Source organism: Alnus glutinosa, chromosome 10 (genome assembly GCF_958979055.1).
Source record: "Alnus glutinosa chromosome 10, dhAlnGlut1.1, whole genome shotgun sequence".
NCBI classification, from domain to species: domain Eukaryota; kingdom Viridiplantae; phylum Streptophyta; class Magnoliopsida; order Fagales; family Betulaceae; genus Alnus; species Alnus glutinosa.
Window position 1 is genome coordinate 22068843 of NC_084895.1, and position 13874 is coordinate 22082716.

Consider the following 13874-nt stretch of genomic DNA (forward strand, 5'->3'; position numbering starts at 1 on the left):
GAAATTCTTGCATGCTTTGCAATTAGTGGAAATGGCCTTCAAAATCAATCGAATAGTACCCATATTCACTTTTAACTCATAACTTGCACATGTAATGCACGTGATTGTGCTATTATTTTGTTAGTCAGATTTTCCAAATGCCTAGGATATATATATATATATATGGAGAAAGCGTTGGCACAACTAAAAAGTGCATTTGGTCCAGACAATTTCGGAAATGCATGAACACCTTCATATATAACGAATATAACTTGATTTTGAACTTTGATATCGCGCAGACTCCCAAAAAAAAAAAAATCCAAAAGAAAATCGTTGAGGTGAATTAAAATTGTGGATATATATAGCAAAGACTGCAAAGAACAGTAAGAGCAAATTCAGGCTTGCTTAATTTATGTTAATTAAATAGAATTTTACTGACCAACAAATGAATTTGATAAAGTTTTACTACGGAACGTACGAAAAAAAAAAAAGTCACCCTTAAAAAAAAATCTCATCTCAATAGTTTAAAACTTTAATAAAACTACTTTATTCATAATCATTACATTACATCACCTTATATATATATAAGGCGACCAACATATTAGACAACCTGCACGCTACAATAAATCTTAAATAACATAAACAACGTTGGACTTCAAATATGGGAGATAGACCACGTTCCCTTATTCACTGTTGGTAGTACGTAGAACTGTACGTACATAAACACCTAGAAAACCAGCAAACACGGAAGAAAGGAAAAGGCAGACAAATTAGAGACTGGTTTACATATATATCTCTCTCAGTTTCACCTTCCATCAACGATCTACACTTTTTTAATTGGTTCTATCATGTTTAATTAAAGCGCAGCCTTTAGTACGGATCATCCATGACAGGAAACGGAGAACCTGCCTTATGATGATCGGCAGAGCGGCAACAAGAGCGATGAGACGAAAATCCGTATCTTCGTTAGGTGTAATGGCGAAAATGGCGGCTGCATAAGTCCCAGACATTGAGAAAGTGGCAACGAGTACTTCTAAGAAGAATGGGTACCCAAAAGTGAGAAATAGTAAGAGGTAGATTGCGGAGGAAAAGGCGAGGGTGTTACAAATCAAGAAAAATAAATAGGGTACCCTTTGAGAAGAGTATATAGCCTGTCCCGCCACGTGATCGGAAGAGTACTCTATAACCTGTGCCGGCGGTCCCGCCACGTCAGAAGAGTTCTTAAGAGTAGTATCTTGCCAAACTCCGCCGGGAGGACTGATTCCGGCTTGAAAGGTGACTGCAGCAATCAAAGCAACCGCCACCAACATAACGTCTCGGGTATCCTTCGGATGCTCCTCGGGTCCAAAAGGACCAAAACAAGGTAGGTAGGTTGGGAGAATAAGGTTTCGAAGGAAGGTGGTCAATTTGCTAAGCTTAGTACCAGAGTTTTTATTAGCTGAATTGGCCATTTCTCACAAAGTTTTGAGCAGAGAATGAGAAAGTCTGTTAGATGTGATTAGAGACATCTTGTAGCAACAGCCATATATATAGACAATGACGGAGAGAGGGGGGGGGGGGGGGGGGGGGCCGGTGGGGGCCATGGCCCCCCCTCAACTCTTAAGAGAAACAAATAATAAAAAAAAAAATTAAGGTAAAACAAAAAAAATTAAATTAAGTTTTTTTTTTTTTTTTTTTTTTTTTTTTTTTTTTTTTTTTTTTTTATATGAATCAAATTAAGGTTTTTTTTGCTTATTGGCCCCTAGCAAGATTTTTTTTTTCCTTGCCCCCTTCCCTTTTATCATCTCTTCAACTATTGTCAAAACTTTTTCCTTTAATATTTAACAGGTAGTAAGGGACATGCCTAAGAATCTAACAATGGAAAGATCTTTATAAAGTTGTAGAGACTGTGTTCAAAGTAAACGAAAAGGGTTTAGTAAAGTAGTGCATTGGAAGAAGACATGTGTAGATTTGAGGAGTTACAAGCTTAACCAAGCTCGATTTCCTAAGAATGTGTGGAAAAAATAACTGAGACATTTTTTATTTTTTATTTTCTGAATCTTTGGACAATGGTTTTCTTTACTTTTTTTTTTTCTTTCTAAAAACTCTTTTTTACTTTTGCTTATTGATTTTTAATTTGAATGGAATAATAAAAATATCAAAACTAGGTTATGTTTAATTTACTTAAAATTTGCCTTTATACATATACTTTAATCCCTACTTAAGAAAAAAAATTATTTGGCCCCCTCCCATTAAAATGTCTGACTCCGTCCTTGTTAATAGACCTCAAAAAGATTCGAGATGACTTTTACGTCAACGCAGTCAACTAAAGGTTTTTTTTCAGACATTTTTTTTTTCTCTGAGTTTTTATTTTTTAAGTTCCTTTATTTAAATTCGTATCACAAATGATTTCTTAATTTTTAAAAATGACTGAGTTAGTACCTTGATTAAGTTTTTTGTCTAAAAACTAACAGTCTGCCACGTGTCAACCCCACACAGTTGTAGTATTAAAAAAAAATCTTTAAAAATTAATTAAAATATTAAAAACTTAAAAAAAAAAATTTGAAAAAAAAAACTTAAGCGTTTTGGCTCTTGGGGTGGCCAACCATCCGGCTGGTCTAGGGGTGATTGAACCAACCCTGTAGCCCATGGGGGGGTGATTCGGCCACCCCCAAGGACCAAAACGCTTCAATTTTTTATTTTTTATTTTTCTGTCATGGGGTGGCTACTCACCCTCATGGTGGCCAAGAGGGTGGCTCCCTCTTCTTCTTTTTCTTTTCTTTTTTTTTTTTTGAAGTTTTTAATATTTTTTTTATAGTTTTATTATTTTTTAAAATTTTATAATTAATTTATAAATATTTTTTATTTTTGTAATTTTTTATATTGTGACGTGTGGGATTGACACGTGGCCGGCCGTTAGTTTTTGGACTGAGAACTTAACAGATGTACTAATTCGATCATTTCTCAAAACTGAAGTATCATTTGTGATGCGAATTGAAACAGAAAGATTAAAAAATAAAGTTTTCAAAACTCAGGGATCAGAGATATATTTAACCCTTTTTTTTTAATAAGGTTCTTATACTAAGAGTTCCTTTATGTTTGCAATTTAAAAATATGATTTTTAGAAATTTAGTTAAACGTTTGATAAAATCGTAGTTTGACCCTTAAAATTGTACATTTTCAAAAAAATACTCGCTTGGCTACAATTTGAAAAGGCAAATTTTTTGCATTTTCAAATCGCAATTTTTCAAAAACGCAATTTCAAACTCATTTTTTGCTATTTGGTTTAAAATTACATTTTTTTTTTATTTACGATATCGCAATACCAAAAGCACCATAAAACAAACTAGAATCAACAAACCTAACTCTCAACTGAACTAAACTAGATCTATTTGATGATATAGCTATATATATATATTAGGGTTAAATATCTTATTGGTACTTGAGTTTTGGGCTGTTTTAAATTTAGTACCTGAATTTTCATTTGTTTCATAGGTGGTACCTGAGTTAAGGGTAAAAACTCATTTGTTACCTCTGTTACATTTTCTGTCCAAATATTAACGGCCTGCCACGTGTCAATACCTGAGTTTCCGGCTGTTTTAAATTTAGTACCTGAATTTTCATTTGTTTCATAGATAATACCTGAGTTAAGGGTAAAAACCCGTTTGGTACCTCTGTTACATTTTCTGTCCAAATATTAATGACATGCCACATGTCAACCACTGAGGTTGACACATGGCACTATATTAAAAAAAAATTAAATGAAATTATTTTTTTTAAAAAAAAAATTTAAAAGAAGAAGAAGAAGAAGAGGGATATATATATATATATATATATATATATATATATATATATATATATATATATATATATATATATATATATATATATATATATATATATATATATATATATATATATATATAGTATTAGGTGTCAACTTTAGCGATTGACACGTGACAGGCCGTTAATATTTGGACGAAAAATATAACAGAACACTACAGGATTTGTAAGGTCTTTGAGGTCCGTTTGAGTTTTATGATTTTAAAAAATACAATTTTAAATTATTTTATTTGATACAACTGATACAATTTATTTCCGTTGACTTATTTAATTAGATGTCAAATTTTAATTTTTTTTCTTTGACTTAAAATTGATTCACTGTTTTGTTTTGCTAATTAAAGAATCTCAACCAAAAAAAAATATATATATCATTGCATCAACAATCAACATAATATGTATAAAAAAGGACAGAAATTTCTTACAAATCGGCTTGTAGAAATTTTTTTACAACTCACATATAATATTGACATGTGTCTCTTAACATGTGATTCTCACATGTTTTTTTAATAGCTTTAATAAAAAAACATATGTTTATCACATATTTAAATGACACATTATTTTTATACGTGAGTTATAAAAAATTTTCTACAAACTGATTTGCAAAAATTTTTTATAAAAAAATAATAATAATAACAAAAAAATAACCAACATCTGAATGAGACTCGGCTTTTCCTTGCACTCAATCACATGCCTTCATCAGAACAATTTGCATCTAAAAGAAGCCTAATAATTTAGCAGCTTTTGTGTCCATCAATGTGGACGCAGCCTGTGTGAAAGCATATATAATACAAGGAAATTAGCAAAGAGAAAAAGAACAAGGTGGAGGCCGGATGAGGAAATTTTGAAGTAGATATATCGAAGAGAAAGATGCTTTATCCAATACCGAGTCCCTACAAAAAGATATCGAAGTGAAAGAATCAAAGATATATGCTTTAGTCATTTGTAATACCTATCTTTTAGGCTTTTGAATTATTTACTTGCGAAGAAGATAACAAATAAAGGAAAGGAAGAAAGTGGAGAGACCCTATGAAAGAAAATTTGAAAAGACAGGAAATGGTCGAATTGCCTATAAGAGATTGAAGCTCTGAAGAGCAGTTTTGGGGGGTTGGTTAAAAAAGTGTAAAAGAGTGTCACGTTATGTCTTAAGAAGTCATTCTATGTAAATTATTATTATTATTATTTTTAAAGAGTAGCTCAATTGGTTAGAGACCATACCTCATAAAGCGGAATCTCTCCTCTCCCTCGGGTGTGGATACGTAAGAAAATAACATTTTTTTCAGGGTGGCCAAGTCATTGTATGATTTTTTATTTTTTATTTTAAAAAAAAAAAACGCTTGGTCTTAAAAATATAGAAACCTTTTTACTTCCAGAATTATGTTGTGAGAGACATTTTTAATATAATTTTTTTTTGAAGCGATTTACCATATAATTTTTATTTTCAAAAAAAAAAAAAAAGAGTTCTTGGAGAGGGGTGGGCTAGCTTGGGTTTGGGCTTAAAAAGTCCATGTAAACTTTTTGGGCTATTAATAGATTTTTTCTTGGACTCTTTTTTTTTTTTTTTTTTTGGGGGGGGGGGGGGGGGGGGGGGGGGGGGGGTCATGGCGTCATGCAACAATTAATATGCTTAGATGTTGTCCAAATTAACCTAAATCCTTTAATTATTAAACTGCTTTTTCAAAGAAAAAAGAAAAAGAAAAAGAAAAAAAGAATGGTGAAAATTGTATAACCTAAATGGTTTTTCAGTTTTTTTTTTCTTTTTTAATTATTATTAAATTGGCTTATGGGTTATTACTTACTAGCTAGAAAAGCAAACTTTACTAGAGATCCAATACTACGAATAGCAACACCTGGGTCTACCGTATGGGACTTAATTGTTTTTTCATAATTTTGAAAATCCATTTGTGTGTCCCTTAAGTCCATGCATTTTACCCCTATTTCTACCAGACAGGTATTCCATATAAACAAATAAGCCTTGGGCTAATTAATAATTTCACTTAATCTAAATGCTTTCACTAAATACATTAATTGTATACGAATAAGTCATAGATCTCAAGTTTTTTTTTTTTTTTTTTTTTTTTAACATGTCTGTACAAGGAGACTGAAATGAGGAGGTTGATTCGAACTGGTGACATTAACTTCATTAGCTAGTCATAGTTTCCAATCGATTAAACTACTCATCAGAGACGTCATAGATCTCAAGTTAGGGTCATATCCTTACCAAGTAATGTGAATATATATAGTTACAAGATATATAGTAAACAATTACAAGATAAACTAAACTCTTGCATGACCCTAGCTAATTGCAAACCTGACTCAAATTAAATTTCATTTAATTTATTAAAGGTTTTCCAAAAGTTAAAATTTTAAAATGGCTCTTTGTCCAAATCAAAATATTTTAATTAAATAAACGTTTTTAATTTGTTAGATGAATTTATTTTTAAGCTAATATATCCTTATTTAAACAAAATCAAGAAGGAGAAGGGAGCTACAAATTACAATTAATGGAAAGAGGAGTCCCAAGGTGATCAAGATAATGGGATTGCTTATGCTTCTACTAGCTAGTTTTACCAAATGCTCTTGAATTATTTACTTGCAAAGAAGATACCAAATTAAATAAAGGAAAGGAAGAAAGTGGAGACACTATGAGAGAAAATTTGAAAAGACAGGAAATAGACGACACTACAAAAAAAAAGGTCTTTCTTGACAATTTATTCTTGACATTTATATAAATATCAGGTTAATATTTTTTGTTGTGGCACATTGTCAATAAATGTCAGGAAAAAAAAAAAAATTTTGACATTTCACAATGTGTCAAGAATATTGAACTTTCTTGACACATAATTTTATTGGTCAAGAAAATTGTAAAAAAATTTATGGCGTTTAAATATGTGCCAAAAAATTATAATTTAATGTCATATAATTTCAGATTCCTGACATTTAGACATATGCCAAAATTTCTTTTTTTGTCAAAATCAAAATCCCGCCTAAAACTAATTTTGCTTGCGCGCGTGATATGAGCGATTCAGTAACTGATGCACACGTACTCATTATTATTTTTTCCTATCTTTTTGCCCTCAACTCCCATATCTAGGCATTATTTGTTATTTTTGATTCTTTTTCCCCTCATATCTCTCCCTCTCACTGATATCTCTCCCCCGTCTGTAAATAATTATTTGTTATTTTTTTTTTTGAATTGTTTTCCCCTCATATCTCTCCCTCTCACTGATATCTCTCTCTCTCTCTCTCTCTCTCTCTCTGGGACGCAGCTAGCGCTGCTCATGCATGAGTGCTTATTTACAAGCCTAGCCATATATATAGGCACCCCTTACCTCTTCACGACGCCACCGACTCCAACCCACTTCGCCACCTCGATCTCCTCCCTCGAACTCCATCGGTATGTTACCCCTCTCTCTCTCTATCTTCCATACATGTTATCTTTAGAGAATGATATAAACTTCTAATGATTTTCATTTAGAGTTTTCTTATTCTGTGAGGTCAGATTTAGGATTTTCGTGAGGTCAGATTTAGGATTCTTTTCTTCTTTCTGTCGTTAACTCAAACGTCTCTCATTTCTGTTCTTCGGTAAAAAGGTAATGAAAAAAAAAAAAAATGGAGTTGAGAGGTTCAAGACGAAGAGACGTAGGTGGAAGAAAAGCTTGCAACATTTTTATTTTTTATCTCCAAAACGTACTGTTTGAAAGTCTAAAAAAGTAAAGAGTCATCGATGACCAGTCAAGTCTACAAACTCTACCCCTTCAAAAAGAGTTATCTACCTGTTCTGTAAATTAATAACTCTAAAACAATTTTTTACAGCTCAAGTCTAAGAAACCAAGTCTGTAGACTTGGTCTACGCACTACAGCTACAAGGGTGTGATGAGTCTTTTTATTGTGAAATTTTTGGAGGTTTATTTATTTTAAATGATCAGATCTTGACTTATTGTAACTTGTGGCTTGGAAGAAAAAAAAAACAGTAAAAAGCAATAACATGATTCAGATTCTAGGACCGTGTGTGTGGCTCTAGAAGCCGTCAAAAATTTTCGAATAGATTAGATTTATTTATTTTTTATTTTTTTAAATAACGGATCAGATCTTAACATTCTGTGAGCTTAGAAAAAAAAAACACTAATGGTATTCTGTGAATTTCATATATATATATATATATATATAATATGTGTGTGTATACATACACATCCATTTTAATCTTGAGCAGCAAGCAACATCCGCATATCAAACTTTTGATCTCTACTTCACACTACAACATCAATGATGTATATAAACGTATATAATATATAAACTGAATATAATAATATGAAAATCATCATTATCATCAGATGTAATCGAAGTACATTATAATATGATAATCCATACGGGCCAGCCAACAACAGGCAAACATATACTAACATCATTATCATAATATGCAAGTAGCTAGGATTTCTTATAAGGAAGAAACAAAATATTAATAAAGGGTCTAGTCTTGAAAGGGGTCATGGTCGTTACCCACCTCCTAGTTATTTTCCTGCTTATAAGGGAAATAATTAAGTTTGGAATTTGTAAATTAATTTTTTGTTTAAAATTATATAAGAATATTGATTAAATAATTAAATTTATTTATTTTTATTATTTTAAAATTTTAAAGTAGTATTAAAGTAGAGACTTTTTTTATCTTTTTTTTTTTTTTAAAGAAAAAATCAGAATTTCATTAATGAATCAAAAGTACGAATAACTTATCCTTATAATTTTATTTGAAATATTTGGCGTGTTGTCTAATCAATTCACCATTTTCTATGATATCATGTGAATTCCGTTTAGCTCATTTTTAATCGAACAAGTCATCTTAATTTCGTTGAACAAAATATAAATAGTTTAACCAGAAGAGAAATCAATTTCTACATCTCTTATGATTACTTCTGTGGCCTTTTCCATACATTTGCTGGATTATTTTTAATATATCGGAGGAAGATCCTTCAAACTATATATGTTTTCTATCGCCTTATGCCAACGAGAAAGTTTACTGGCATTTAATTTGGTGCACATATATATAGTTCATTTGAGCCATACAACTAAGGCAGTAGTTGTCAAGAATATTAGTGATTCTTGTATGTTTTTTATTTTTTACTCTTATCTTTTGAATTTATGTTATGCTGTTTTGTTTATAGATAGATATAGTTTAGTGCTTATTCTGCTCTAGACTACAATTTCTGTCTGCTCCTTCTGTGTGCTGGAGTGTTTGTACAGTTGTTCGTCAACACAAATTACTCATTTAGGATTATTCTAGACTTCAACATATATAATATGCATTTTTTTTTTCCTAATGTAGTTAAGCTATGGACAAGAGTTGGATCTCAATGCCTAGGAACTCTAAAGAGTTTAGGAATGGTGTTTTGGACTTTATTGACTTTGCACTTCAAAACACAAAAACACCTGGAAAAATTAAGTGCCCATGTAAGAAGTGTTGTTTTCGCAATACATTAATTCCCCGTGATGTATACGATCATTTGCTGTCGGGAAAGGGAGGGTTTTTGCAGGGTTACACAACATGGGTCATGCATGGGGAACAATATCCAAGCGTTGCTCCCGTTACTAACACTCCCGTTATCAACGAGCCAATACATGAAGCCTGCACTAGTACGGCTCCCGTGCCAATGCTTGAAGGTTCCAGTGAAATGCAAGAACTATTGCATGACGTTTTTGCCATGCACGATAATCGGGAAGGTGAAGCTGGGTCTCAGATAGGTGTGGAAGCTGGAGTTGTACAGGAAGAGGAAAGGTCCTACTGAGGATGCTATTATAGTACTTGGTTGTTTCTTAATTAATAGTTGGGATTGTTGTATGCTATTTTGTTATATTAATTAAATATATAATATGTTTTCCGTTGGTTATTTGTCAATTTTGATTATATATTTTATAAGGTTTTAAAAAAATTGATTATACTGGAATAATTCCGGTATAATTAAATTTATTAAATTGGAAATCAACTTTCCAACTAAGGTTTAGTGGCACATAAATCATGTGCAATGAAACATGATTTTATGGCACATATATAAACGTGCAGGAAATTAAAATTGCTGGCACATAAATCATGTGTCATAAAGATTTATTAGATGTTCATGCGTGTAATCCTGATGTAATTATCATTAAAATTTGGGATGCTGTGGCTCCCCAAAATCATAATGATAATTACGTGTGTGTAATCTTGATGCAATTGTCATTCAAAATTGGGATGCTGTGGCTCTCCCAAAATTATCATGATAATTGCTACTTCATTAACATCTAACAACTTTATAGATGCCCCCTTAATAGCCTCAGAAATATAACAAACCAATACTTAAATGGGGTAAACAGCATTTTCCAAGGTGCAAGCAGATGAGCTCCTAGGAAAGTGAGGGGGGTCACACCGGACACACTTAAATCCCAAGACTTTCCTTGCCAGAACTTTCCCCGACATTGCATTCTTAGATATTACTGTAAACACACCAGTATATATGGTATTGTTAATTATTCTTAGGTCTAGGTATCAAGCAATTTATATTTAAACAATATAAATTCAACAATTAAAAATATATTCCTCAATTCATATATTAAAGGGAAAAGTACACATAACCCCCTCAAACTACCACTCAATTGTCAATGTACCCCTCAAACTACCAATTGTGTCAATGTTCCCCCTTAAACTATCAAAAAATGTCAATGTCCCCCCCTAAAACCAACAAAAAGACAAAAACGACCTTAATTTTTTTTGAATAAGACAAAAATGTCATCATAAATTCAAAAAATTAAAACTAAAACTAAAAAATTAAAAACTAAAAAAAAAAAATTAAAAAAACAACGAAAAAGGAACATTTTTTTTTTAATTAAAAAAAGCAAAACAAAAAATAACCGATTTTTTTTAAAAAAAATAAAAAATAAAACAAATGAAAAAAAGAAAAAGAAAAAGAAAAACCTATTTTTATTAAATTAAAAAACGGAAAAGAACAATTTTTTTTTTAAAGAAAAAAAAGAAAAATAACATAAATTTATTTATTTATTTAAAAAATAAAACAAATTAAAAAAAAGCCAGTTTCTATTAAAATAAAAAAACGAAAAAGAACAAATTTTCTTTTTTAAAGAAAAAAAAACTGAAAATTATTATTTTTTTTAAAAATAAAAATAAAAAACAGTTTTAAATTTTTAATTATTTTTTGGAAGAAATTTTTGTTATTTTATATTTTTTTTAATAATTTTTTTTTAGTTTTATTTTTTTTTTAATAATTTTATGAAGGACATTTTTGTCATTAGGGGGACATTGACATTTTTTGGTAGTTTAGGGGGGGACATTAACACAATTGGTAGTTTGGGGGGTACATTGACAATGAGGTAGTAGTTTGAGGGAGTTATGTGTACTTTTCCCTATATTAAATAAACAATTATTTTAATGCACAGTACTGTAAATAATTAAGAGAATAAAACCTTAATGTGAAAGCATAAAACCAGGCTTAGCTCAATGGTTTGAAGCTTGTCACTTTATGGACATGAAAGTCCTTAGTTCGAACCCCATATGAGCCAAATCTTTTATTTTATTTAAATGCTACTGTAATGGGCTACTATATTGGGTTGGGCTTCTGGGTCACAAGATTCCAAATGGGCTACTGTATTGGGCAATTAGGTCAACCCACGTAATTATCATTATGATTTTGGGGAGCCACAGCATCCCAAATTTTAATGATAATTACATCAGGATTACACGCATGAACCTCATAAAGATTTATTAGATGTTCATGAATTACAACATGATTATTATGATTTTGGGAGAGCCACAGCATCTCGATTTTATAATAATTGCATAAAGATCGTACACGTGAACTTCATATAGAAAAATTAACATCGTCTTGTAATTAATTCATAAATTTAATTATTTATCCCAACATGGAAGTTTTTATTTTTATGACTTAATTAGAATAAGATGACAAATTTAGTATTGAAAGTAAAATTTCTCTCGATTGCCCACAGGTACGGAGAATTTTATTTATTAATATTTAAATTTGCTTTAGTCTTATTAATAAAGAGTAAATTTCATGCACGATGCAACCTTTGCCCACAGGTAGGTTGAAATTTACTATTTAAATTGGCATTGGCTAATTTAAAATAAAGTTAATTCATAGCATTAAAGTATTTATTCTTATTTTTGGGTTATTACAGCTATTCATATTACTCTACCTTGGTAGTTTCATATTCCAATACATTATGGTAATATTTTTTCTGACTGAAAAAAAATATTAATATGCTTTTTCATTTGGGGTGTTAAAAATTTTGGTGCTCCGTGTGGACAAACCACTTACTCCCGCGGAATTAAGTACGTCACGTGAGATTATTAAGTATAAACGGTGGGAGTGATTTAATCACTTAAGTTAGATGTTCATGAAATCTCATGTCACTAAAGTCATCAGGGATTTATTCCTGAATGTTTTAGAGCCAAAGTTTTATAAAGGTTGTTTATGAACATTTAGTAAGTTCAAACAAAACTTTGGTCAGAACCCTAATAGAAAAAGCTTTAAAGACAAACCTTTTACAGTTTCTAAAGTGTTTATAATCTCATTATGGGAATGAAGGATATTCTAGCTTAGCCTAAGTCCCTAAAGATTGAGATTTTTGAGTCATTGTTGGTCTATTTCATTTTTTGAATTCTCTCTTCTAAGTGTAGAATTTTATCTTTTAATACACATAAGGATAAATGGTTAGTAAGTGAACTTCTAACCATGTGTGTTCAAGAGAATCTATAAAGTGTTCACATGATTACTCATGTCAAGGGAAAGACCGATAAATGCAATCATGCCCAACACTTAAAGTATGAGAATAAGGTGCCAATAAAGTATTATGGCAATCAAGATACCTATTTCTCATGCAATAAGGAAAATTAAGGGCATATAAAGAAAGATTGCGTGAAGTATGAGAAATGACTTAAAATAAAGATAATCTCATATATCTAGTATGTCGTGAATCTCTTTTAGTGACTCATTCAAATATGTTGTGGATTGATTATGGTTTAACAATTCACGTTGTCAATACAAATGCAGAGTTTTTTTTAAATGAATAACACGTGTTTATAATTTGAGGTTATTGGGATCTATGGGTTAATTTTGAGATTCAGTTATATTTTTTACCTCAAAAATGATTTATATTCCATATATTTTAGAAATTTATTTTCTAGTTTGGTTTGTTAAAAATTTCAATTTTATTTTAAAACTTGAAATTTTTCTTATTTTTGGGTGGAATATTGGTTTGGGGTTTATTTAAAGTCTATTTAAAATTGACCTACATCCCACTTTTGAAACAAAATTATTTGTTTGTTTCTGCATACTGATGTTGACGTAAAATAGAGTCTTTGAATTAGAGGTGCCAAAGAGAGCCTTTTAAAATTCTTGAGATCATGTACATTGAAAGGTGTTAACCTTTCCATACTCATTGCCTAAATGGTCAGAGATATTTTTATCTCTTTTAGTGATGACCATATAAAGTTTATGTATCTCTATCTTCTAAATATTAAAGTTGGGGTATTGAATGTTTTTAATACCTATAAGGAAGAAGAGGAGAAACAATTTGAAGATCATAAGATCTAATATAGGCATAGAGTATTAAGGTAGGTACACACAAAGGGAAATGATTAGTAATACTAATCTGCTATTACCCTTATAGAGTAAAGCTTTGAAGACGGTTGTGTATATGTTAAACAGTATTCCATCTAAGGTTGTCCATAAGACACCTTTTAAAGTATGAAATAGATGGAAGCTTAGTTTAAATTATTTACACATATGGGGTTGCCTTGCTAAAAAGAGGATTTATAATCCTCGCCTTAGGAAATTAGATTCAAGGACAACCAGCGGATCTTTTATAAGCCATCTAGTAAACTTTAAAGGGTTTTAATGTTTTATTATCCTTCATATAAGCCTAGAGTTGTTGATTGTAAAATTTCTAGAGGATACGGAACCTAGTGGGAGTGCTCATTCACATAAATTGGAATTTGAGGAAGCACTAGAGTTGGCCAAATCTCCTCCTCATAGAGGATGATTGATTGAATTCAAGGAAAATCAGATTGATTA

The 13874-nt window shown here is 30.8% G+C and overlaps 1 protein-coding gene across 1 annotated transcript; it reads right to left on the reverse strand.

The window, feature by feature from the left end:
- Positions 1–812: 812 nt before the first annotated feature.
- Positions 813–1430, reverse strand: LOC133879204 (uncharacterized). Its single transcript, XM_062317738.1, has one exon. The coding sequence runs from the start codon at positions 1428–1430 to the stop codon at positions 813–815; it is 618 nt and encodes a 205-aa protein (XP_062173722.1).
- Between the last annotated feature and the right edge of the window lie 12444 nt (positions 1431–13874).

Coding starts and splice junctions, on each gene's coding strand:
- LOC133879204 (XM_062317738.1), bottom strand. CDS start 1,430: ATGGCCAATTCAGCTAATAAAAACTCTGGTACTAAGCTTAGCAAATTG.